General features: G+C 32.6%; 1 protein-coding gene across 12 annotated transcripts in view; it reads right to left on the reverse strand.

The window, feature by feature from the left end:
* The window catches only part of DNAH7 (dynein axonemal heavy chain 7), a 114771-nt gene that overhangs the window by 23384 nt on the left and 63704 nt on the right, over positions 1-27683 (reverse strand). For all 12 annotated transcript variants that reach the window (XR_011097873.1, XM_068686555.1, XM_068686561.1 and 9 more), the window contains 16 exons: positions 26871-27039; positions 24659-24785; positions 23557-23776; positions 21477-22349; positions 20421-20650; positions 19049-19379; positions 16968-17314; positions 15676-15856; positions 14189-14374; positions 11888-12051; positions 9520-9674; positions 8350-8540; positions 5744-5877; positions 4713-5048; positions 2758-2884; positions 1419-1613 (listed from right to left, as the gene is read on the reverse strand). Coding sequence is in view for 11 of the 12 variants with exons in the window: in XM_068686555.1 (XP_068542656.1) it covers positions 1419-1613; positions 2758-2884; positions 4713-5048; positions 5744-5877; positions 8350-8540; positions 9520-9674; positions 11888-12051; positions 14189-14374; positions 15676-15856; positions 16968-17314; positions 19049-19379; positions 20421-20650; positions 21477-22349; positions 23557-23776; positions 24659-24785; positions 26871-27039 (3966 nt within the window). In the remaining variant the exon portion in view is untranslated. The remainder of the gene's footprint in view (positions 1-1418; positions 1614-2757; positions 2885-4712; positions 5049-5743; positions 5878-8349; positions 8541-9519; positions 9675-11887; positions 12052-14188; positions 14375-15675; positions 15857-16967; positions 17315-19048; positions 19380-20420; positions 20651-21476; positions 22350-23556; positions 23777-24658; positions 24786-26870; positions 27040-27683) is intronic.

The following is a 27683-nucleotide window of genomic DNA, read 5'->3' on the forward strand; positions in this document are numbered from 1 at the left end:
ACCTTTTTATGTAGCACTTATGTAGCACATTCAGTAACAATGTTTCTGGATGCAGTGTTACTGATTATTAGATTCTTTGTCAGCTAATTGATGATCTGATTCTATAGATCTTGTTTTTTTTCTTTCTTAATGACTCTTAAATGAAGGAATTTCTATTATTTCAGTTTAGCTGTTTGAACTGCTAGTATTGTTAATTTGACTATCACATGGATCTTGAATCTTTACTTCTGAAAGTCAGCACCTTTGTGTTGTTTTAAAAAGCTATAATCTCAGAGTGCATAACCAAGTAGTCTCTTCCTCAATCTCCATTTCTAAGGCCATCACTTCTGTGTTCTGGTGACTATTTTCCGAAGAGCTCTCAACTTGTCATTTAGCATTTACAAAAACATATAGCAACTTCATTTCTGCTGTTCACCTCTTTCCTGTAATCTGGACAATTGAAGGAGCCAAATCTGATTAGTCTCCTTAATTTCTCTCATCATACAGATGTAAGCATTTCCAACAAAAATCTGTTCTTTTCCTCTCTGCATCTCCTTCAGTCCCTTTTTGTTAGAGGAAGAATTTCTAAATGCTTGAAATTTACAATGGATAAAACAATCTTTTTGAAATGGACATAAGATATCCTGTGCCATTTGGCAGAATATTGGTAATAAATGTTCTTTAAATAAGGGTGATAAGTGTTTCAATGGACTAGCATAAATGGACAGGATTATCTGAATATTGGAAGCAGTTATAGCCAGATATGGTGCCCATAGGAAAGAGGGTAGTTTTAAAAATCATTTAATAAGGAGGCATGTGTACAGTGAGCACTTCATATATGAAGAAGCAGAAGGGAGGGGATGTATGATTTGAAAAAATGTTCTTAGTAAGATTACAGATAAAGCAAGTGCCCAAATGTCAAGTAGAATTCGTCTATAAAGCTTAGATTTTAATTAAACAGTGATGGAAATATATAAAATCTTTCATGCATAATTAACTATAACTGTGACTGTCATTCTTGGGAATAAAACATAGGTCTCTGAAATTGCATTCTAGTTTCTCTACAAAGCAATTGTTTTGTTTGTTATTGTTGATATCTTTTTTAAAAAGATTTACCCAGGGAAGCAGCATACTACATAATAGCATGAAAAGGCTGACAAGGCACAGTGGTTGCCTTCAGTTTAACAACTTTCACTCTCACCTTACTACTGTAGGTTTTGTAGCCTTTTTTTCCAGCCCAATTCAAATCATGACTTGGTATTCAGAAGCCACATGACAAATGGGCAATCATCTACAACTACACACCATTTGCTTAAATATTTACATTCATATATGCAAGCACATACCATGTAAAATGACAGCACATTCTTTTCCCTGAATAAAGATTTTCAATGTCTTAATTAGTTCATGAATGCACGCTATCATGAATGTTAACATACCAAGCTGTCGTATACCAGTTTCCATCCATCCTTAAGTCGCATAAAATCCTCACGAATGTTTGTGAATTGTGGCAAGTCTTCTAGTCGACAAATTTCATCCCATGATTGTGGAGGAAGCCAGATGCATGGGTTAGGGAAGGGATTGTCCAAACCTATCCCACCGGTCAACAGAAATTTCCACTCACTCTCATTAATCTACAATGAAAAAACACAGCTCTCAGGACTAAATAAATAAAATCAAATGTTTTCAGTACATTATGTAGAAAATCACATTTATCTGAATTATTACACTACTTGAAAAAGCTTCCTACCAAAAGCCTATTTCAAAAGCATTTAGTGTCTGACATTCAGTTAAGCATGAATTTAAGGAATCTAAAAAAATGATATGAACTGCTCATATCTTAGAATCATCTGCATTCCTGACTTGGGGGAGTGAACGATTTTAACTGACTAGATTTTTAGACAAAGTTCTATTTGTTAGATGCATTTGTTTAATTCCCAAAATGTTGAATGAATAAAAAAAATATTTCTGGGAACCATATATCTTGAAACATTTTCCTACAATTCAAGCCTAAACATGAAAAACTGCTATCAGCCTATTACATGTCCCACTCCTTTCTCAATATTCCTTTATCTCAAAATCTCTTTGGCTTAAATTTGTAAATCCAGGTTCCTGTATCTATGACTATTACTGTCAGCTCTTTAAAGTATTCACTTCTATGTATTCCCCAACGCAAAAAGTTTGAAGTGTTTAAAATCTTAAGTGAAGGTGAAAGAAACAACCCCAAGCACCTGTAAGTACCATTTTGCAGAAAACCTGGATAAAATGGGTGTATTTCACTTACAAGATATTTCTTTAGTAGGATTTTTTATGAAGAATTACTAGAAATTAATAGAATTCATTTGATACATGTGTTTGATTTTCAGGAATACTTTGTAAAAATTAAACACATTTAGCACCCTAAGTGAAAAACATGAGTAGTTTATTAAATCAATGGTTACAGTTCATTTTTCTGTGCTGTTAGAATACTTATGTTATAGTAAAATTTTGGAAACTGTTGACTGTTAGAATAACATAGGCTAGGCTTAGGTTTAAGTCATGGTTTAGAAAAACTATTATCACCTAGTTCAGATTTGCCAGACCTGTTTGTTACATATTTATTTTATTCTAGAGATTATTTTTCAATGCTTATAATTATTAAAATCAAACACCTCAATTATGGATTAAATATTATAGATAAACTTATTTTTCTATTTTATCTTCTAAATTCATATTACTGATAGTTTGTATATGCAGTTTTATATATATCATACCAAGATGCAAATTATTTTTAGTTACCAGTTTTTCGTATTTCAGAAGATTCACAGTTAGACAAAAAGAGAAGAGCAGCTTGTCCTTTTCAAACAGTGAGCGACAGACATTGACGTAAAGTGAGTAAGTAAAGTGATCCTTGAGAGTCTTCAACCTAGAGATATCAGGAAAAGAACAATCTTCCATTAATATCACTAAAGCCTGTGTATTCTGGAAACCTATTACAAACAAACTGGATTTCCTTTGGTGCAATAAGCTCTCTGGTCAATTACCCCCAAAAGAATCTTTAAATATGTGTTCCAAGTTATGAGCAAAATAACATAAAAATTATTTAAGTGGAATTACAATTTAGCACTATGTGTTTTGTTTTGTTTTTAGAGGAAATGAGAGGTCCCCTTTGAGAGGGGTACAAAACAATGATCTTATAATTCATTATCAACATAAATACCGATGCTGAAATTAAACCAGCCTATTTTAATAGTCATTTGAAGTATGTTTCCCATTCTACAGACTATTTACCTTAATACACTAATACAAATATATTAAAAAGTTGTGATTTATTATCAATAATTTTCCTTAAAAAAACAAGGAAGGAGACCATCTAAAGCCTCCCTGGAGGCTGATATTACAAAAGCTTAAGTACCTTTGAATACCTAATCAAAATAATGAAAAACCAATACAGGTGATTAGAAATGCAGATACTGAATTTGCACAATTATTTCAAAAACTTCTTTCAAAGTAATAACAAAGATGTGGAGGGGTTCTATGGCTTTTTTCCAACTATTTAGATCACTGATCCTTTGGCAGGTAGTTATTCTGAGTTATTCTTTCACCTCAGACATTGTGATCCAGACATGGTGATCATTTGAAAACCTAAATGTGATCTATTACAATTGGAAAGTGGAAAGATCTGAAAGTAGATCAAGGATGAGAGCAAGCTATGTTGTATGATCCAACCCAGAACATTCTATGATCTGTCTCCTTTCTAGTCTCATGTTATTGATTATATAATAATTATCAATTATTAATTTGTGGGGAATTTTCTGTGCCTTCACCACTTTATTCTTCACCGGGCATAATTATTAAAATGAGCTTACACCAGTTATACCCTAAAAATGTATGCTGTCAATTAGGTTCAGTCTTGTATCTTTATATTTCTGCTATCAAAGTTTTTGTTTCAAGAAAGTATAAAACCATTTTTATTACTTTAATTTAGGCTTTTAGTTTTTTGTGTTTTTTTTTTTGGCATAAAGAAATCATATTTAAAAATTAAAGAGCTAGGCTTATAGAACACAGACTTATAGAAGTATATCTTGAATATAGTTTCAAGTATGACATGAAAATGTTAAGTTCTGACTTAAATGTTTATCTTTGATTTTAAAAACAAAAAAAGTTATGCTAGTCTTAGATTGCCCAAACCTTGACTAAATTCTAATCAAAAAATAACCTTTATAACCAGTATGCCATTAAAATAAACACATTGATCTACACTCTAAGCACTATCTCACCAGGTACTACAACTTGTATTTAAATGAAGCATGGACAGTAAGTAATGGACAATTCAGAAATTGACATTTGTAATCTTAACTAAATAATCTTTCCATAACCTTTCCTTATAATTTCCATATAAATTCTCTCTTACCAGTTGCATGAAAAAGTTTGTCTGTTTCTTGAACACATACATAGTTAATACATGAAATAAAATATAAAGTCAAAGCAAGTGGACCATGTTTATCTGGTACTTTGCAATTTCACACATGACTTGAGGTACTAAATAGAAATAGTGGAATATGTTGCACCTGTATTATATCATACCATTTTGTTTCTGTGAATAAATTATCTTCCAGAAAAATATCTGACATGTACAAAAAATATTTTAAAATGCAATGCCTGACACAACACACTTTGGAGAAATGATGGTAACATTTCTGGAGTAACAGTGAATATATCACCAATTACAAATGGCGAATTATTACTCTTACCTTGTTTCTAAAACTTCTGATTTCTCTGAATTATCTATAGACATGATGAAAAGGTTAATAAACCACAGGAGAGAATACTGGTACATAGGCTCAATGTTGGCTAGATCAGCAATAGAAAAAAACAAGATTGATGAATGGATAGCAATAGGACGATAGCCCATACGAGTAGCATCAATCTTCTTTTCTGTTTCTTCAGCCACCGCTTGCTTTTCAGAAATCTCATTAGCCAGAACTTTGGAAGAAGACAATACATTAATAGCAGTTTCATCTTCCAAAATATTTCCTTCTGAAGCCGAAAGAACTTCTAAAATCTTGTCTTCTATTTCTTTTAGTTGCCTAAAATAATATACAAAATTTTTCAAAATTACAAAATTAGTCGTTTTTCTGCTAGTTTCCATAAAAGATAACGTGTAGATCCTATTTTTGCTACGTATATTATATAATAAAACTTTTTTGTGTCATTAAACATTACCTTACATTTTTGAAACATTAAGCTAATTTCAGGCTAAAAACTGACAGTATTATTGCAAATGGAAAGGGAGAAAGTGCCACAATATGTTGAATGCTGCACATTTCATGCTTTGACCTAGGGGAAAAGATGCCTTTTGCATGTACAATCACTGCAAATGCAGCACACAATGAAAAAAAAGTCTATAAAATATCCATTAATATCTACTCAAAATTTGCGAGGACAGCAAGTAATATGTCAACAACTTCATAGAAGGAACATATTAAAATGGAGGATAAGGTCAGGAATTACATTTTGCAATTACACAACCCCCTGTTAAGCTCTTTAACATTTTATTATAATCCCAGAAACAGTAAACCATGTCAGTGAAAGAAAGCCAAAACCAGTAGGAATATGAGTAAGAAGACCATGCATCCTAATCAGCCTTTAAAAAACAAACAAGAATAGCAGTCTTGAATTTCCTGTTAAAACTGATAAAGTATATGAAGTGTATTTTCTATGCTTTACATTTTCTTACACTAAGACCTGCTCCTGTGTCTAGCAAGGGAAGTTGTCTCAATACCTTTTATTCTCAGCTCCTTGAAGGATGAGAGCTTGTTTTTCTTCTTCAAGATCTGGCCTTTCTCTTGCAACTACAATCCCAAGAAGTTGATCCTGCAGTCCTTCTGAAGTTATCATGAAATTCAATAATGTTACCTGTTAGAAGAGAGATGTTTTGAAGGAGAGCCACATGCAATTCAAAAGCTTATTCATTTAATTATTCATGTAATATTCTTAACCAAAATTTGAAAGTAAATTAATGGAAGATGAGGGTTTAAGGTGGAGTTGGCTTTCCAATACAAAGATTAGCCCAGAAAGCTGTACATTCTTGTTGCAGCCTTCTCATGGTTAGAATTCCTTTCTGTTCGTCAAAATTGCATGTAATTCAGTGCTTCAAGTGATTGGTCCATATGCATGGTGAACAATTGTACAGATAAGAAGGATCTTCCCATTTTATACCTGTATGCATTAAATAGTTTTCACTAGAGACATTTCTATGAATGGAAGGTTTAACTTAATGTACGGATTTTGTAAATAAATTTGCTGTTGTTTTCAAAAATCATTCAACCTCAACATCCCACTGTAAATGGGCTGCTGACACCATATTTTATGAAAATACAGATGAAATATTGCGGTGTTTAGAAACATCTTAAAATCTTTGCTGTTTTCATAAAGTAACTGGAAACATACAGGCTGGAATTCTACTTCAAGCTAATAGTGCCTGAGCAACATAAATTTTCTCCCTTTAATGCAGAAATTGCAATTTGTGTTGTTATTACCAAGGGCATTTGTATCCTAGAAATAGCATAACATAATTTTCTGTTTTTCATGGGAAAATGTGACAAATATATATATAATTTAAAAGAATTCCTATGCTGTGCCATATTTATAACCAATCCAGCAAAAGCCAAATCCTTTGGTTGAAGTGGTAGAAAAGCATAGTGTTGCACATGTGAAAGGTGAACAATACAGGAGGCTAGCAAATAGTTGATGTATACAGTGCAAAACTGTGCTCTGAAACATTGTCTGGTTCAGATAGCTGAAACTCTGAGTTTTAAGCTCAGATTGCTGTTAGGATCTGCATTCCTCCTTAGTTCCCAAGCCACAGAATTATATTTTTTTATGGATGTAAATAAGAACTCAGCTTCCCCTGAGCAGTGCTGAAAATTATCTTATTTAGAGTTTTTTTTTTTTTTACTTGTGCTATTTCTGATTATTAATCTTAGAAAGAGAGGAAAACTACTCAGTGTCTAATCATTGCAAATAGACATATATGTTTTATAAATACATGTAAATATATTTTGTGTGTCTTCGAATGCTTCACTATGTAAGACATATCAAAATTTGATACAATCTTTTTCTATGGAACATGATAGCCATATCAATAACCAGATTCTCTAGCTAGCTCCTGAGTAATCTTTAGGACAAGTACATTAATGTGTGTCGCAATTAGCAACAATAATTATATATTAGCAAATTAGCAGCAATAATTAGATAGTATTTTTTGCCTACTTCTCCGTGTACATAAGCCACCTTAGCTGGCTAGCTTAGCAGCATGTGTAGCTAGGAGTATACCCAGCAATGTCACAAACTGCTACTTGTTACAGCAATTAACACCTGGCTGAGTAGAACAAACTAAAGTCTGTATTGACTGTTGATTGGTAACTAGGAGATTTTAATTCTGTTAAATAAAAAACTTTTCTTAGGAAATAATCTTCATATACATTTTAAATGCATATGTACTCTGAGTAAATCTTTTACATTTTCATATTTCATTTTTTTTTTTCTGAACCTGCAGATAATTAACTTCTTTGATAAAAGATCAATGTATAGGTGATGTTTATTTAAGTGAACAAAGTTATTCCCTTTTATTATTTTTCATGCATTTTTCCTGCATCAGTATTCCTTCATGGTTGAAACTTAACTTACTCTTCCATTTTGCTGAATATTACATTAGTTTACAAAATTTTGTTTTCAAGATTCTGTGTTTCATTAGCCTATGTTTTACCAAAGTGTAAATTTTCAATATTTTTCTATAAACAATTTTGTAAAAGCAATGGTGAATAAAAAGTGGAATACATCTCCCTAGCAACTTCTAGAAGAATAAACCACCAACTTTATTCTTTCATGTAGGAAACAACTTCTTTTTCCCCTAATGGAAAAACAAAAATGGCTATTGTTATCAAATACACAAATCTGGAAATACATTTTCTATCTTTTATAAAAAAGGTAGAGTGCCAAAATTTGCTCAGACTCTTGTACCTAACTCTACTACAAATAAAAATCTTGAATATGAAAGTCTAAATTAGAATTAGCATGTGAGGTGACTACTGTATTAAGTCCCTGTAAATATTTTTACAATAAAGGTGACTAAACAGAATCAGAAGATACAAACTGGTAAAAGTGTATTATCACAGTATTAAAGAATGACAGAATTGAATGGTGAAATATTAGGTATGAGAAATGTCAACACTTCCAAGATGATACCAGGCTTCCAGCAGTGTCAAAAAGAGCAGTGTTGGCAGGTGAGTAGGAATCAACTAATGCCAGAAACTCTTCTTTGATTGTAGCTAAGGAATCGTTTTAAAATTAAAACACAGTTTGAACATCTGTTTTCAAAATTCTTACCTTAACAGATACTTCAGGAAGATAATGTGGATTTCTCAGCTTAGTTGTAATATAAAAGCGGAATTCGGGTGCATACTCAATAGTGGAGTCTCCAAGGCAAATGCATATAGTTCCCGACTGCTTAAATGTCTGTTTGAGCAAAAGTGGCTCTAGGATAGGATCCAGTTCTTCTCCAATATTCTCCAGTAGCACTTCAACATAACACAAGAGTTAGTAGGGCTATCTTGGCATATATATATATATATATATATATATATATATATATATATATATATATATATGTATATATGTATATATATATGTATATATGTATATATATATGTATATATATATTTACAATACATACATATAATGTGTCTGTAGCATGCAAACAATAAAAACATTAATTGAATAATGTCTACAGATTAAGTTATGTTTCTTAGCATATTCAGCTAATTAAACAATGAAGCAGAGACCTGTACCTTTAATTTGTTTATTTTCTTAATTATTAGTGTATCAAATTTACAAGCAAGCAACTAAAATGTTACCAGTATTACTGCTGCCAGTGGATTAGAACAGTTTAAGGCTATATTTTTAAAAAGGGACCTAACAACAAATTAAATGCCATGTTGCATAAGAAGTCATTTTAGGTACTTAAGTCTGCTTCTATTTTCACTGTAAACCTATGAGAATCTCTAAATCAACAGAGGAATAATTGGCAATAAACAATCCATTTCTTTATTTGTAGTCCAGTTATCCATTAAAATATAGCTGCAGATATAGCCATGTATTTCATTAATTTACATTTGAGGGTAAAAGAGTAAAATAACTGCAGTAAAATTACTATGCAGAATACAGGAATCATTAAATGATCATAGTCTAGCAATCTAGTAATTTATACTCTTGAAAAGCCAAATAAAAACATCATTACTTTTTAGAAATCAAATGATTTTAATATAAAAATAAAGAAGTGACAAGTTTTATAGAGCAATTAAGATACCAATTAAACTGAGGATTAGAATTATATTGTGCTGAGAAGTAGCTTTGAACCTGGAGTGAGGACATCAACTATTATAGCACTAACTGGATCAAAAAGAGAAATGATTGACACTCACCAGAGTTCCATTTTTAGTTAATTGTGCCCTCTCCAGGTTCTTTTGTAATTTACATTTTCATTACTTAATAACTTACCAGGACTACCAAATTGAATGCAGTTTTCCAGTGTTGTAACAAATTGAGGGTCGCTGAGTTTGATTATATGCAAGCTATTGGCTTTTTCCATATTCTTTATCCATTTATTTGCTTGACCCTGAGGATCTATCATCAGAGGCCATCTTCTTGCATTACTAAAGGGAAAAATACAAACTTTCAAAACTGAAATAGAAGCTATTCAAATGTTTACCTCAAAGTAGATATTTTAGGCAATTTATTTACTTTTTTCTTTACAACAAAAGCACATAAGTATAAAATTGTAGTAGGCACATACTTTATTTACAAAAAATAATATCATAGAATCATAGAATATCCTGAGTTGGAAGGGACCCATAAGGATCATCAAGTCCAATATCCCCCTTTCTAAGGGGGGGGAATATTCTAAGAAAGTACTTAAGTACTTTTTAAGTACTGAAAGTACTGAAGAATACTTCTTACTTCCTAGAAAGTTTCATCTCACTTTATTTTTTAACACTTTAAAAATAAAAATATCACTTTGAGTTTGGAAATTTTGAACAGTTTAATATAGTCATGATAAAAATAAGTTAACTTTTTCAAGACAATAGAATTTTCTACTAAAGAGACATTTTACACTTAGAATTAAAGGAAACATGTAAGCAGCTTCATAGGTATCTACCTTTTAGATCTTAACTAAAGCAGCAATGGACAGGTAGAATTTCTGGATTTTATTTTTTGCCAGACTTGGTAACTACTTCATGGATTTTTTTGCATTATTCTCTACCACGTGTAGTTACATTAACTAAAGAAGTGTTCCCTTTTAACAGCCAAACATACAGAGTTTTCATCAACAATAAAATCATTTTTTATTGATGGGAATGCATAAGCAGTCACCATACATGTATGTGCTTCCAAAAATATCTCTAATTCTGCTTTTTTAATTTATTTATTGTTATAAAAGGCTTGAGATACATTTTACATGGTTCATGGGGCCCTAAAATAAAAGCTAGGCATAAACATGTAATTACAGGCATAATATGTATTCTCAATTTCAGGTAAATATCATATTTCAAAATTAAGAGCGATCATTATTTAGTTTTAAAGTGAAATAATGGAAAGATGATTAGCAAAGAGAATTTTGATTAAAGTTTTATAAAAGTGAAGTGATAGGATGTACTGTTTAAGTGCTGAATTCATTAATGTTTGTCAACTGCTTAGCCTGAGTGATTGAATTATTAATACAGTAACTGCTTACAGAAGTTACATACTACATTCATTATCCCAGCACATATCTGCTAACTTCAGGAAGAAGTTTTGCTTCCAGACATACAATCAATCCTAACTTTAAAGTCAAGTGAAAATATGTTGAGGTTCTTTAGCTAGTGTATTACTTCTGTTTTACAATGTTTTGTTTTTCACTTAGGCACCTGCCTAGTTGACAGCCATTAACGTGTTTTTTATTCTTTATACAGAAGATAGTAGCTGAAAGTCAGTAGCATTGTATTGGCAAGCACACTGGACAGAACTGAGAGGTTCTTTTTTTGACAGTCATAATGCAAGCTTAGATGTTAAGATCTTGTACCACTTGTCAAAATAAACTGGAAAACTATAGAATATGTAGTTGTACCTACAGAATCTCCAGTACAATCTGACAGAAAAAGTACGTCACCCTCATAGAAAGATTAGCAGAATAATCTTTAGTAGCTCTGCAGAAATGCTTCTTGGTAGCAACTGATACTAGCATATTTCTTTAAAATTAGAAGAGCTGTAGTTTTTGAAGGATGATACTTCCATAACTACTGGCTATATTACAAGAAAAGTATTCAAAAATTCTATTCCTTCACTTCTTGCATTTCTCATGACTTTAAAATACAGCCAAGCTGCAGAATACAATATTTACTGCTTTGTATTTCTCCTGTGAAAGCTTCCTCTTACTCCAGCACAAAGATTTGATCAACTACTAACATGTATTGTCATAAATGCTTATATATTTACTTGAAGGTTATTTTTTTTCCCCTGTCTTGAGTGAAGAATTTTAGGATGTCTTAGACTGAAAAGTAATCAATCCAGCGTGCAGCATGTTTGTAGGAAAAAAAAAAAAGCGGTTTCATAATAGCAATCAATAAAAAGGAGGAGAATGAAAAGGTGTTATTACTCTTTCATATAAATTGAAACATTCCTGTCATTTTTATTTTTATAATTTTGGTTGTTAAGCCAGCTATACAGTTTAAACGAACTCTGCAGGAAAAAAAAAAAAAAAAAAAAAAAAAAAAAGCAACAAACAAACATAAAAACACCTATCTACCCAGGTAGTTAAATGAAAAGCATGTTATATGAAGGTATTTAACTGCAAGTATTCATTGTAAGAATTTAATTATTTTTTACTCACGAGATAATGATGCCATTATCGATAGAAAACGTGTCAGAGGGTAATCCAGCAATATTCCAAGCTCTGATTTGCACCGGTTCTCCCAAGATATTTGTTAAGGAAAAATCATCAGAACAAGGAATGTCTTTTGCTTTACAAAATAATGTCCATTCTTTAGTCTGCTTCTAGATAAGAAGAAAGCAAACATTAACTAAAGCTCTGTCTATTCACAAATTTTTCAAAACTATAAAAATATGTATTTTTCAACACATTTCCTGTACTAATTGCTACATACAAGATCGCTGTATCTTCAGATGTAAAGCAGATCATAATTCTATCTAAGGTGCCTAAAAATGTCTCTAAAAATGCCTTTGCATATGATTTCTATATATAAAATAGAAGTTTATTTGGTCAGAACCTTAGTATGCTTTTATTACTACCTCAGTAGTCTTCCATACTATAGAATGCATGTAGAAAAAATGCACATATTCTAATGGAAAAACAAACAAAAAAAACAATTCATTACTCAACCCTCAGGACATACATAATAAGCACTTTTCAAGACTGAGCTAACCTGACAATTTAATAACACAACGATTTACCACTTAGTGTTGCTTTTCACTGTTGTATCATATAACTCAATACAGTTGTGTAAATTATAAATTTGTATGGTGCATAATAAAAACGAAGACAGGCACCTTTAAATATGTAAACCAAAAAGCATATTCTACTAGAAAGAATGCTTCTAACAAAACACATTTTATAGAAGTCTGTTCACATGACTGGCACAATTTTATATATGATTACATCTTATATGTGTAAGGTTAAAGAAATATGCTATAGTATTTTAAACTATAAACTAGCTGTTGAAGCCCCAAGCAACAAAAAACAGACATGCTAAAGGAAATGGTCTAAAGAGCTAGAGACATTCACAGAGATGGTGAATAAAGGATTTATCAATTTGCACAAAAAAGGTTGATATTCCAAAAGATATCATAACTTTTTACTTGTGAAAACTAGAGGGATAAAAAGAATAAGAGCAGGCAAAATGAACTGCACAAAAGTGCATCCAACAATTCTTGAGAGCAACCTTATTAATGTGAGTCTGCACAATCGTAAGAGTAAGAATTAGCAACGAGGAATCCATACCTGCTATTTCACAGAAAGAAAAAATGAAAACAAACAAACAAAAAACCTACACAGTCAGAGGGAATTAAATTATACTAAGCTTTTCATATGAAACCAATATGTATTCATTTTTAGTGAATAAGCATGCATATGTCTCTACATATCTTTTATGAATATCATCTACATTTTTATCTAGCCTTGCCAGCAACAGAGTTCAGGACCATTTCAGATATTTCACCAGAAATAATCCTACCTACCCAGACACAAAATGAGAGTTACTTAGAATTCAGGTTATAAGCATAAAAGAGAACACTAAAAATTACATTATCGGGAACTGTAAATGCTGCTATTTATTTACACTATAAATAATCATACCATAAACTCTCATTCTAGAAATATTTAAAAGAGTAATATCAAAATATTTATGTTATGAAGAAAGCAATAGTTTGAAAGAACGGTATAAAATTTTCTAAGAAAAATGGACGAAGTACTTTTTATAGAAAATAAGGGGAAGCAGAAGTAAGGATTATATCTATGTTCAAATAAGATGCATGGATTTTTTTTCTCTCAGTTTTTAGCAACTTAGGACAATCTGGATCTGATTTTCAACAGAGAGAGGCATTAATTTCTCCAGCTAAGTTCATTGTAAGTTTTGGTGTTCAGAAAAAAAAAAAAAAAAAAAAAAAAAAGTCAAGCTAACTTTGACATCCAAAAATTGAGATACCTAAAATCAACTGTCATGTTAAAATTTTGTAGTATTCAGAATGTTTGTTTATTTCACTGGGAGTTACAAGCACATATCTGCTATATTACTGAGTTATTGTATCTTTTGTCTCTTTTTATAGAGTATTGCTACACGTTCAGAACTTGCTTGTGTTGCTGCTGAAGCAGGAGATGATTCTGTCTTCCTCAAATTAAGGAGAATTTAGCCACTGATTGGAATAGGACTAAGCAGAGCCATGAGGAATAAAGTTACTTGCAATTGTTTTAAAGAAGAGAAGCAATCAAAGGACTCTATCCTTTACATAGCATTAAGTATTACAGTACTTACAAACAAAACTCAAAATCATATGATACAGTTTCAGTCCTTATAAATTCTATTAAAATATAATTAAAAATATAAACTTTATAGTAGAATAAAAATGAATTAATTTTAGATTCTTATAAAACAGACAAAATTACTGTGCATATTACTTGTCTGTAGTTGGATGTAAAGGCTCCTAGGTAAGCTACAATTCCTGATGAAATAAGTATATCCCCAGTCAAATTGGTGTACTTCCTTGCCAGCTCCAAAGCAGTCTCATTCCACCGAGTTTTCTCACCCCCAAGGCCTCCAATCAATTGTTCTGCTCGCTGTAGTTTTTTGCAGCATAAATCAACCTTAGGAAAAAAAAAAGTTGATTATATTACATGATCACTTTAAAGGTACTTTACAAACATCAAAAGCATTCAAAGGCTATTTTTCTGTGCAGGTATTTTCTACATAATTTCATGGAATAGAAAGAAAACTTCTTATTACAATGGAATTGTTTAAAGAGCAAAAACAATCTCAGTACCAACACAGTAAATTCCATAAAATTTCAGTTAATTTTTCACCTAAACTAGGAAATAAAATAGTATAAAACGTAATTTGTAATAGCTCTGCATGTGATTTGGAAAATATTAAGTCAAGGAAATGATTGACATGTCACAAGAGAAAAAAAACACCTCAGAGATCACTGTTTCTTTCATGAAAGTAGGCATGTTCTTTCCTGTGGAAAAAAAGCAACATCCTTATGACTATATAATCCGTGTTTCTTTTGTAGATTTTCAACTATGCCATCCTTCCACGTTTGTTTCGAATCTAACAAAAATATTATTTAAATATCATTTAAGAGGAATTTAATCCAGCTCTGTTAGAGTTCTTTACTATGTGGTAGAGACACATTTCAGCTGTAGGACAGGAGTAAAATGTTGCCAACTCTTGTTGCTGTTAAACTCTCTTTCTTTTCTGGTAAACACAGCAGCCAATTTACATGCTAGTTAACAAACTGCTCAGGTAGCTTAGTCCTCCCTTCTTCCAAACACTATCATATCAGGATACAGAAGAAACACACAAAGAGCTGAGTTTAACTACAAACAAGAATTAAGGCTCCATTTCAAATTCGGATACTATTCTTGTAACAAAACCTCATGGTGTTGTACTGTAAATCTTAGAAATAAATAAAAATGACCATCTTCAAAACACTGCCTATCTCTGCACACATAGTGGCTATTTAGCAGTCAGGAGCAGAGTTTACCATGAACGTTCTCAAAATTGTTTTGACACAGGAGGTGTAAACAAGCTTTCAAAACTTTAGATGTACTGACTTACAATTTAATAAAGAATCAAATTTTTAGTACAATCATAAAAAATTTACCACCTCACAGGAAAGCAGAGATGAGTGAGGATGCAGCAGAGGGGTATCACTAAATTCATAATATCTACATTTTTCATTATTTTAAAGCATTTATTCTTCATACTTTGCCTATTTGTAACTTCAAGACCATTATAATGAAATAAAAAACCAGTAATCTAGGAACAGGATTTGTTCAACATATTGGCAGTTAAAAGGAGAAATCTAATTTGAGAGAGAAAAATTTTTAAATATCTTTTCTAAAAAACAACAACAGAACAACAGTTCATCTTTTGCATCATATACCTGATTTTCCAAGTCAGCCTTCTCCTGTTTCTTGGATTCCAGGGTCTGTTGGAGTACAGCCAATTCATCTTGAACTTCCTTCAGGTCTGCTTGTTTCTTTCTTAGGCCATCCATAGCAATCTTTAATTTTCCTTCAGCTTCATTCAACTTTAGTTTTTTTGGTGCAACATTTTTTGTCACTCTAAATAAGGCCAAAAGATAAATTAAACATCTCAAAGATACACCGTCAATCCAGGGTTAGTGTTAAAAGAATGATATCTGAACACAACTGGCATTCATCACTTTTTTCTGTGCTGATACTTTCTGGCTTAAGCAGTTTCTGCAAAATTTTCTGTAATAACAGCTAATGCTTTAAAGTGAAAAAGGTTATCCTTCCAAGTTGTGTTCCCATTTGATTACAATTTAGAATCCATTATAGAAAAAAAAAAAAAAAAAGCTTTTCATATCCAACGATCTATTTTCCAGTTTTGAGGACTTTGAGGATTTCAATCTTTTCCACTGATGCTTTCATGAGGAAAATACTGGAAGCATCATACTAATTGAAAACATACTATCTTTCCAAAAGAAAAAGAAAAAAAAAAAAGGGAAACAAGAAAACATGCTAGAATGTCCTAGATCAACTGAAACGGTATTCCCTAAGTATTAGCCTCAGAACTAGTGAACCCCCTCTCTTGCTGGTAAGTTACCTTTAAGGTCCACATTTTTAGTTAATTTTCTTTCTTAAAATAGGCCTTTATAATATTTAAAGTTGTTCAAAACTTTACCAAATGTGCATTTACTCATCTTGTTTGTCAAGTAACAAACATCCTCTCAAATGAAAGCATGTACTACATACAATGATTCAAATTTCAAATTACAAGTTGGCCTTAGTCATCCCAATACTGATTTACTGTTAAATGGGGGTTCCTAATGTTTCAAATTAGGAAACATCATCAAAAATAAGCACACTTTTCTCAATGCATCAAGTACAATGTGTAACCAAAAATATTCCTCAGGCTTGATATGACTCTCAGAAGTTTCCAAAGACATTTCAATAATGCCTCTGTCACTATGCAGCTTTCTAAAAGGTTAACTTTATTTGCTAACTGAACATATTGCTCCCATGCCTTCTCAGAAAAGTCTAGAACTGAAAATCAGGCTCTACACCTTAACATTGGTATCTGATATGAGTGAATGTTTGTTTATTTGCTCAAATTTCCCACTGGTAAGAACTAATTTCAGATCTCTCTTGGTATTAAAATAAACTGACATTTTTAATCAAATTTATTTTAACTATTTTTATACATACTTACGTATCATAAAACTCCATGGCTATGACCCATTTGCACAGACCCTCTGCTGCTGTGGAAGCATTTCGAACCTTGTCTGGTACAAACTCGGGATTTGTAAGATACTGTTTTCTTATGATAGCCATGTAAGCTGGGGGAATGTTATCCTTGTCATATTCATGAAGAGACTGAAGAAATCTTATGTCACCCAGAAGTCTCTTAGCTGGACCCCAGAAATCCTCAATTTTTTTTCCAGAACCTGTTGGATCTGGAATCCTATCTGCCTTTATTCCCTTAAGGATGCATATAGCTTCCATTACAAGCTTGACGCCAGCAGGAGGACTCTTCATGGACTTAACTACTGTAATATCCTTAAAAACAGGCAAATAAACAAACAAAAAGAAAGAAACAAAAGTACAACCTTTAGTAGTTTATAGATATATATAATTTTCTTTTAGAAATATGTTTATTTCATTTTTTTCTACTCTACTTCTTTCTTTAAGGTGTTATTCAGGTTAAACATTGACATTTAAACAAAAAGACACGAAACCTAGTCAACAATCAGTGTAGAGGAGAAAAAAATATATCTCATCTGTAACTCATTTTTAGTTGTACAGTTTCTGCATCTAAGTCAATAGTGGGCATTTGCACTTCAGTCATAAATTCAAATACTCCAACTCTACACTTCAGTTCAGGCTCTAATATGATACTTTCAAACTTAAAGATTCACTTCAGCAGTGTATTAGTAAATTTAAGATAGCATAAGTTAAAAATTGCGTTCAGCACAGAACTAAACATCTATACACTCCAAGTATAGAAATAAATCAATTCTGGTCAGTTATTAAATTTCCAGAGTGAACTGAATGAGGGAAGAAACAACTGAAAGAAAGAAAAACACTGGGAAAAAATTTTCCTTTTTTTGATGATGCAGCTTCTCTCTTCATTCACCAGTAATGAGAAGAAAACAGGATATGAATAAGCAAAGTTTTAAATGCAAATATAGAAAATAATATAAAAGAATTAAACAATTCTACACACAGTGCACAACCAATTAAGCAGAAGGTTAGTAAACTAACTAGTTTATGGGCACAATTTGCAACTTATTTCCTGCTCTGCTCATCATGAGAGGAGTGTAGGGTGAATCAAAGAGTTTTGTGTAAGTACTGTAAGCTTTCCTACACACACTTTTTTGGTATGTGTGTCCATTTTCATCAAGATATTTAATTACGTTTTAAGGAAAACCTCCCTTTTCTTTCCACTGGAAGTTCCTACTGCATTTTTTCTTTTGTATTATAATATTCCTTTCTTTGATGATACACTAGGCATTCACAGCAGCTAAAAAATTAATTACTAAATTGGCCTTCAAAGACTTGTTCTTGTTTTGTTATTCACAAGTATAATTACCTTGAAGTGAGTAAGTCATATACTATTTTCACAAACCATGCCAATGATCTGATAATGGCCTAATCTAAAACTTTTGATACCAAATAATAACTGTATGTAACAAAATAACTGCTTTCCAGCCAGGATTTCCTTGAAGTTATTTTAAAATTCTCATTTTAACAACAATAGCTGAAGTACACATAGTCCACCCTCATTTTTACAATCTGGGAAACTTCTTTTCATCCTGCCATGGTCAAAATATTATTTAGGCAAGGAAGACTATAAAACCTGAAGTGTCTTCCTCCAGTGTCATACTCTTAAAAAGAGTATGTGTTCTTAACGCAGGGAGACACAGAATTACAACTTCGATTTCTAGACTCTGAAAGACTGGCTATAGAAATAATAGACAGGCTGGCAGGTTCTGAATAAGAAAATGAAAAGTATAGTTTTTGTAACTTCTCTATTGCTAACTCAGAATATTTTTTATAACTATGAATTTTGAAATACCTAGAATATTTGATCCTAAAGATCATAAAAATATAGCCTTACAGCTTTTTGGCTAGAAAAAAAAAATAAAATAAAAATGAAAGGTTTTAAGAAGTTTACAAATTATAAAAGTTTGTGTTCATTGGAATCATGTAAAATATGAAAAGACATATAATTCCATGTTTTTGTTTCTCTGAATACCTCTCTAGTGCATAAATATATACTGTTAGAAATACCTGTGCAGTTAGAGTGTCAAGGGCAGCCAGAGCAGCTTCTAAACAAGGCATGGCTTGAGCTAAGTCAGCATCGCAATCATCTTTGATGGCTTTGGCAGCCATAGCTTGTTCATTTGCTACCGCTTCATCAGCTTTCACAATTTTTTCAGTTTTGGCTACTTCCAGGGACTCTTTTTGAATAACTACCATCATCTCATCAACTTGCTTGCTAGCTTCCCGTAACTGAGGTTGCAGAGCTTCCAGCTCAGACTGCATTAAGGCCACTTGGGATGCAGCAGAGTCCAGTTTCTCCAAGCCAACTTCATATCTTCTTTTCATTTCCATCACCTTACTGAAAGAAACACACCACTATATTATGAAGATATTTTATCAGTACTTGATCACTTCATTCACTGGAACCCATTCCCCAGATTTCTCACTACTCGGAATAAGCAAATTCTCTGCCACGCTTGTTCAATTTGCTGAACAAATAGTAAACATAGCAGGGGTTACTTGAGACCTGTTCACCTGTTCTACCATGCCTACTCAGAAGTCGGGATACAGATAAGTACATTGTCACATAAAGATAAACAAGTGATTATTAAGCTCTTGCCACTTTGTTGGCAGGAGCTAAAAAAAAATCAAGATGACACAGTAGTTAACAGACAAGAAAAGGAGTAGGAGGAAATTATTAGTTGAGGTGAGTTGGAATAGTATTAGTATAATTGAGAAAAATCATTTTAGCAACAGGATGTGATTGGCTCTGAGGACAGCCAACTGTGAAGAAATTCCAAAGACATTAGGTCATTATATTCAAGATTATATTCCTTTATTCCTGGAATTTCTTGCTGCACAAAGCACTTCACACAGCCCTGCCGGTCAAATTAAGCGCTTGTCATAATTGTCATGGCAGTGACCTACCGTTGGGAATAAAATGAAAGGAAAGGAACTTCATCTTAGCATCCATGAGAGTAGAACAGATGTGCATATGCATATGGAGGTCCTTTACACACAGATAAAGCACAGCTGTACCCTACTAGCAAGCCAATGGCACCTAGCAATTCAGAAGATGGAGATATCCTCCAACAAATCTCAGAGGAAGCAGGATGCATTAATTATTCTGGCAGCATAATATATATATAATCAACATACAGCTACACTAGGGATGCTAGAAGTGTTCTAATGCAAGAATATTTTGTAGGCATCAAGTCACAACTTTTGTCCAAGAAGCAAGTACATATCTTAGGAATATATTTAATCCATGTACAATTCTATCAATTTAAATTTACTAGAAACAATTAATTTGTTTTGTTCAGATTAACTATGGGAAATAGAAAATAATATTTTGAGAACTTGGGTTCCATTAGAAAAGGTCATAAATACAAATCCTTACGTCCGCTTCTTTTCAAGTAGAGTTTTAAAAGTGGAGATCAGTTCCAAGTACGAAGTAGGTGTAACATAGTTGCGTCTTTGCAGTTCCATGTGGAATGAGTCAGATAAAGCAATGGTAGATGTATGAAAGCTTTTACACATATCAATACACCCACTTCGAGTTTCTGCGGACATTTCGACATCTTCCAAGAAGCGAGAAGCAACTGCTTCTAATGCATCTTCAGGCCATGTCTGAAACAAATGAATTCAGTACTTCATACTCATAGATCTCAAAATATTTTTTTAAAAAGCATCTTTACTCCATTTCATAGATGAAGACACTAAGGCATAAAGAAATGCCCTGATCCATCATTATCAAACAGGATAATAACAGTACAGGAAACAATTCAAATATCTAGGATCTAGAGACTCAGTTCAAGGATACCATCTTCTTTCATCTAGAATAACTACTTTTAGTGTAAGAAAAATTTTGCATTTTCAATGTATCCATAAGGGTGTATGACTGTCTCTGTTCTTCATTTTCAAAATAATGTTTAAAGATACAGTAGGACCTTTTAACACTTGATGAAATTTAATTACCTCAGATTCTTTAAATCCAACTTTTTTAATATTATGTATGAAGCCTTTTTTATACAACATGTAAATGGAAAAAAATCCTACTGCAGAGCAGTGGGGAAAAATCTATCTTTGACAGAGATTTCAAACTTTTTTTGGACCACAGATTCTGGTAGTCCTTAGAATAGAATAAAATAATAGATATTTAAATCTATAGTGTCTACAGTACTGTGCTCATCCATTTATACTTTTATACCACATCCTGATATTTATTTTCTCCATGATTTTGCATTCTGCCTATACTGGCCTTAATTACAGTTAAGATGATTCTAATTGTGCAAACAATTTAAAATATGACACTAAGAAAATCTAAGGTATTTTTCATTGCTAACTTGACCAAAGAGAATTACTTAACAAAAAGTGTTGAAGTCTGTTTCTATTGCATTTCCCTTAGAAAAAAACAAGCCCCAATTTTTTTTTTTTTTTTTTTTTTTTTTTTTACCTGAAACCAGTCTAGTGTGCAGCAGTTGACAAGAGCTGGAAATTTACGAAGGCGATTACGGAAAGCATCTCCAATAGGACTCATTGCCAGTACTATATGAAGCTGATCTCGGCAGCGATCAACAAACATGTTAAAAAGAGCTATAGGACTGCCATCAGTCTGTTTTGCCCTGTCCCGTTGGCGATCTATTTGACGCATTTGTTCACAAATTTCTTGTTTCTCATCTACTGCATAGAGATTTGGCACTTCACCTGCATTTAGTAAGTTGTTAATGTCTTCTAAGAATGACTCCTTTTTTATCTGTGTATCTGTGAACAAGAAAACTCCCTGCATTTCTGCTTCAGTAGATTTTCTTAGTATGACTTTTAAGTCTTTGTGCCACTCATTGATACCATAACTTTTAGTTATTTCAACCTGAAAAAGGTTGTACTCAGCCATATGGGCTGCTAATCGAGTAAGAGATTGTCGACCGCTCCCTCCAACACCAACAAGAAGGGCATGGCTGCGAGGCTGTTTCAGAATGCGGGAAATTCTACAAATATGTTCTATAGCAAATTGGAACAAGACAAGCTGCATTGGCTTTCTGCTCAAGTTATTAAACTCTTCGAGGTGACTCTCTACAACTAATCTCAGCTGATCCACATCACTAATCTCCCTGTATTTAGTGTCATCTCTCTTAGGGTCATGAAAATCACAAAACATTAAGCTACGTAAGTCATCTTCTTCCACTCTTCCATCGTTATTGAAGTCCAGATTCTGGAAAAGTTCATGAAAATCTTCATGTAAATCATCTTTCACTACTTCTTGGATAAATCCAACAAGCCAAGCCCTGTCAGGATTATCCACCAAGCGATCATAATACACTCTAAGAACCTGTAAGATAAAAATGTAATTATTTTAATAGTTGCTTCTGCTCTTGAATTTATATTTTTTTAGTCAAGATAAAATAAATACCAATCTGCAAAAGATTATATATTGAATAATATATATATATATCTTAAACTTCACAGAAGAAATAAATAGATATTTAGAATCAATCTGAACAGTTGGGACAAGTAATATTATTTTGGAATTAAAGTGAAAGCCTGTATGGAAATATATACACACTACACATTTATTAACATATTAGATAAATGTATAAAAGGCTGCTGCAAAGTGGAAGGGAGTATGTTGATCTTTCTGTATACTGCAAGATAGGACAAGATACAGGTTTGTATTTCAGAAAAGAAGACTGCAGTTGGATATTAGAGCATCTTTTTAATGAAAAAGATAGTGAACAGCATGAATAGATTGCCTGGAAGGCAGTTGTATTCATACTTAGAGAACTCTAAGAAATTTCTAAAAAAAAACAAAAAAAAACTTCAAAAGTTACTTGATCTTTCTTTGTGATCCTGCTTTGGGGAAGTATAGTGAACCACATGATCACTAAAAATTTCTGCCACGGTCACTTTATTTTGATTTGATTCTATGAACTACTGCTAAATATTTAAAAAGCAACAGTTACCAACAACCTTGCTTTCTTATAAACCAGGAGAGGGAATACAAAAAAAACAAACAAACAAACAAACAAAAAAAAACTAGATACCACCCATTTGGAGCATTCTCTTGCCTCAAAAAAAGTATGGTTCACTTGGTGTTCTTTAGAATGTCTGTCCTATTATGACTGAAAAATTAGTAAACACTTGCTGAAAACAGAAAGATCAGGAATTTCTTCTAAGAGAAGACCGGAAAGAAAAAAATAAAGTGGGGACCATACTTTAGATTACTAAAATTTCCCATGACCCAGGACTACTTGCTGTTCTTCTCACCATTAATTTGTGTTTTGGGGGAGGAAGAAGAGAAGAAATGGAAAGGACTGTGCAGACATTCAAAGCTGCAGAGAGCATGTAATCACGTGAAAGTGAAGGAATCAACAGTCAGCTTGTCTACTGAGAGAAGATTCATACTCCTGTCTCATGAATGTAATATCAATTTACAGCTGCTAGCCAATGCAAAATAATATTACAAAAACTTTTATACACAAATCTGCATCTTTTTCTTATTTACAATAAATATTATTTTTTAGTATTAGGTGATTTACCTCATGAACCCAAAGACGTTTCATCATTGCTGTGGATTCTGTTGTTTCAGGCCTTGACAGGCAAACACCTTGAATAACACGTGAAAAATCACGAAGATTGAACAAATAGTGTGATTTGGCTGGAGTAGGAAGCAGATTCTTCATAGCTGCTTTATACATATGCATGGTTCCATTAATAATTTGTGGAGTCAATTCTACATATTGTGATGGAAAGCTATAACTGACAAGTTATAAAAGATGATAAGAACAAGGTGAATCTCACAATTCCATCATATGAGCATGTAAATTAATAAACAATATTATGTATGTATAGTGATTTACTTCTGAGTCCATGCCAATTTTAAAATTCTAAAATTATACTTCCTCACAGGCAGTTTTACAAATCTTAGTACTCTTACTGGATAAACAAGATTAACTCTGTCTGTGAATCAAATCTAGTAACTATGGAACATGTTGACAAATTTGGCTATGTGAGACAAATAATTAATTACCCTTTCCCCCATTTTTATGATTAACAACAGCGACAGGAAAGTAGGTCAAATAACTCTTGCCGTCTTCTCCCTTCAAAGGGTCAGAAGCTGTCAAAGCACAAACCTCGTCTAGAAATGAGATATTACAGTCTTTTGGGACTTAGCTGTAAGAATGGATAGAATAGAGGAACTTAAATGAAAATATAAAAATTCCTAATGATAGAATCAAAAATTATGCCATGGTGAAAGGCCAAAGAAAGAATAAGCCTTCTCAAACATCAAGAAATTTAAGAACAGTTTCTAATTCTATTCTTTGAATAACTACTAACCAAATTCTACTATGATTTGTTATACATCAAAGAATACTGTTTATAGAAGTACCCCAGATAACTGAATTAGTTTCAGCTAATGTAAAACTATGTTGGAGACTTCAGAACAAGCACTCCTCCACTGGAGTATTTTTGCATGAACCTTATTTTTGTGGAGTAATGAATACCACAAAAGGCACAGAGTAGAAAAGATGGTCATTTCTTTTCAAGAGAGGGGTCCTACGACCCCTATCTTTTGCGACTTCCTCGTACCATAATTTAAATACTCATTTTGCTTTTTCTCAGTATCTACAGATTCCTTACCATATAGTCAGATGCCAGTCTAAGATTCTAGAAAAAATTGTGTACATGGATTCATTATCAAACTCATTAATAGTAACTTTATTGAAGTGTCTCAAGAATCGTGGTGTCACTGGGTTTCGGCCGCCACCTAAATATTAGAAAGCAATGCTATAAATAACAGAAAAAGAGTAAAACAGGGAAAAACTAGCAATTTTTTTTCTAATAGTCATCTTTGATTTAGCTAGCAGTGTTGCATCAAAAAGTACCACACCCTGTCATAAACCTAATGAAAGCAACAAGACAGTAAAAACAGTCATGCTGTTCTCCTGCAAGATATAATCTGTAAAATACAGATTGAAATGGTCAAGTTATAGATGGATAATTTTACACTATTTTAACTACATTTCTGTTACAGAAGAAAGCTTTTATCATAAATTCCAAACCTACGTTCTTGATTTTGAAAACATCACCACAAAAGAAGCCTTTACAGCTAGTACTGTATACCTTATTTAATTTAAATTTTATCCCAGTTCTAGAGTTAGTAGCAGCCATGACTATACTGTGATTTGGATAACAAAGACATGTATGGAAATAGGAAGGTGTAAAATGTAATGGATATTTGTTCCTTCTGTTGGGAATTCAGGGTTAAGATGCTGTACAATGTGTTAAAGCTTCTCATAGCAGCAAATTAGGAAGAAGTAGCTGAAAAGTGGACAATGTACCATTCCTAACATCAGGATCATGGCAAAAGGCAAACACATTTAGCACAGTAAGTCAAGAGGCGTGACTTAGTAGCTCAGGTGTGACCCTGTTCTAATGAAACCGTAAGACTCATGGAGCTGTTTCACATTCAGCCAGCTGAGACTAAGCAGAACTAGTAACTGTCTATATTCACATATAAACTGTATATATACACATATAACTGTATACATATTACCAATATCTGCTTAGGAATCTCATTATTTTATCCTGAATAGGGCAAAGGAGAGATATTCATTGTAATTTATTCACTGTAATTCCTTCCTTACCATATTTGTCTCCTGGACACAGCACTTTACAATGCACATTAATTTTTGCATGTGCACTGATAGCAAATTTAAACAAACTATTGGGATATAAATATGAATTTTACCCAAAAGATAATCTTTTTCAAATATAAGTTTTAATTCTAACTTTAAGAAAGTAGCTCTAAATAGCTTTATGTTTCCTTTAATAACACTACATAAACACACAGATTTCAGATTTTGATTTCTTATTAGTAGAAAAAAAATAATAAACACAGACTGGAATAAATACTATAATTCTGTGAGTACTCAAAATATATGTGATTCAACTTGTACATATGATCAGTTTTTTTGTTTTGTTTTGTGTGTGTGTCTGTTTTTTTTTTGTTTTTGTTTTTAAATACATTCAATGATAAGAAAACTGGAAGGCAGTCCAAAGTCACTTGTAACAGGAACATAGCATGAAGGGAGGCTTTGCAGAAAAAGCACCTCCAAGATTTGGCTATTTCCAATGTAAAAAAGGAGTGCAATTAAGTTATGCCTTTCCTTCGCAGTTTCTGCTTAGTCGTTCCACAGACTGATGCTTAGATGAAGTGCTTTGAACTGTGGATGAACATACTGATAAATGATTGCAAAAAGCAGTTTTGCTTTTTCAGGAAGCATGAAGTTGTTACACAATTCCTTACTGTAGTGTAGGAAATAGAGTGTACAGATCATTTAAAACTAAACACAATAGTATCAGAGAAACGCTAGTTCATTATTTTAATTGTTAAAGCATGCATAAAAAATTTCTAACTAAAAAAATGATAAAGTAAATCAACACTGATCACTATCTATACATAGTCAACATGTACACATGCTATGAGAAATATAATGACCTCGACATCATATGATTTCCCTCATTTTTTTGCCAAGTAAAATAAGGTTTATCTACTGCAGGCCTCCACTTAGTGCTATTTTAAAAAGTTTTGAAGAAGATGGTCTCATTAGACCAAAACAATTTCAAAAATCCTGCATAAAAATCCTGCAAAGCAATGCGTCTTCCTGGCAGGTTTGTGTAGTCTCCTTGCTGCCCCTCAGCCACTTTGATATGATTTTTGTTCATGTTTCCTATAAGGAAAGGGTTCACCGAGTCCTATCCCTAGCCATAAACATACAAACTAAAATAATAAGAATTCAGCCTTTGGAAACAATGAAACAGGATAAAGCATAGACTATACATCTCTTACCTGGCGGCCCCATTGCACATAAAATCTGAACATCTACAAGCTTAATCACTGAGCAGTCCTTAAGGTCATACCAATTCCAGTGATCTAACCACTGCCTTAGTAATTCAACAGGAGGTTGAGCACCATAGACCTCTCGGGCTGGCATGTTAACGTCATCTACAAATACAACCTGAAAAAGGAAAACAAAGGATTTTGTATTTATTTATTTTGGTGAATGTGAATTATACACTTCACTATGTGTTTTTGAAAAATGCCCCTTAAGTTCTTAATGGAATTGCTGCTGAGTTAAATTAAACCAAACTTAAGAAGTAACTTTGCTAATTCTAAAGATATTCCAAAACATAACTATAGAGGAGAGAGAGTCTGTATTTCTCTTCTTTTATCTCAGTGTATTCAATGAAAAATAGCAAAATAATACTTGCTATTTAAACCTTTCTGTGCTACTTATATGCCCTTTCTTGGAAAAAAAGATGGAGTCAAGAAGACCCATGAAAATCTGAAACTTTGCTGAGACTATGGTTCTGCTTTTAAATGTATTAAGCATTACGTCTTTCTTGGCACTGTTATTCCTAAAGCACAGACCACTGCTGATCAGGAAAAATCTTGACATGGGCATTAGTTGCCTAATGCAACTAATGCAAGTTCTAGAAATACATCTATGCATTTTATCTCTCTTCTCTTCCTTTAATTGATACAGATCAGAAATTTGGTGAAAAGGTAAACAGGTTAAATCATGAGCCTTGTTAGCATTATTATCTGAGCAGCACACTGAGATGGTTTTCAGGAGAGTTACCGACCCTTTATCCCAAGGAT

This window comes from Anas acuta, chromosome 6 (assembly GCF_963932015.1).
Source record: "Anas acuta chromosome 6, bAnaAcu1.1, whole genome shotgun sequence".
In the NCBI taxonomy this organism is placed as follows: Eukaryota; Metazoa; Chordata; class Aves; order Anseriformes; family Anatidae; genus Anas; species Anas acuta.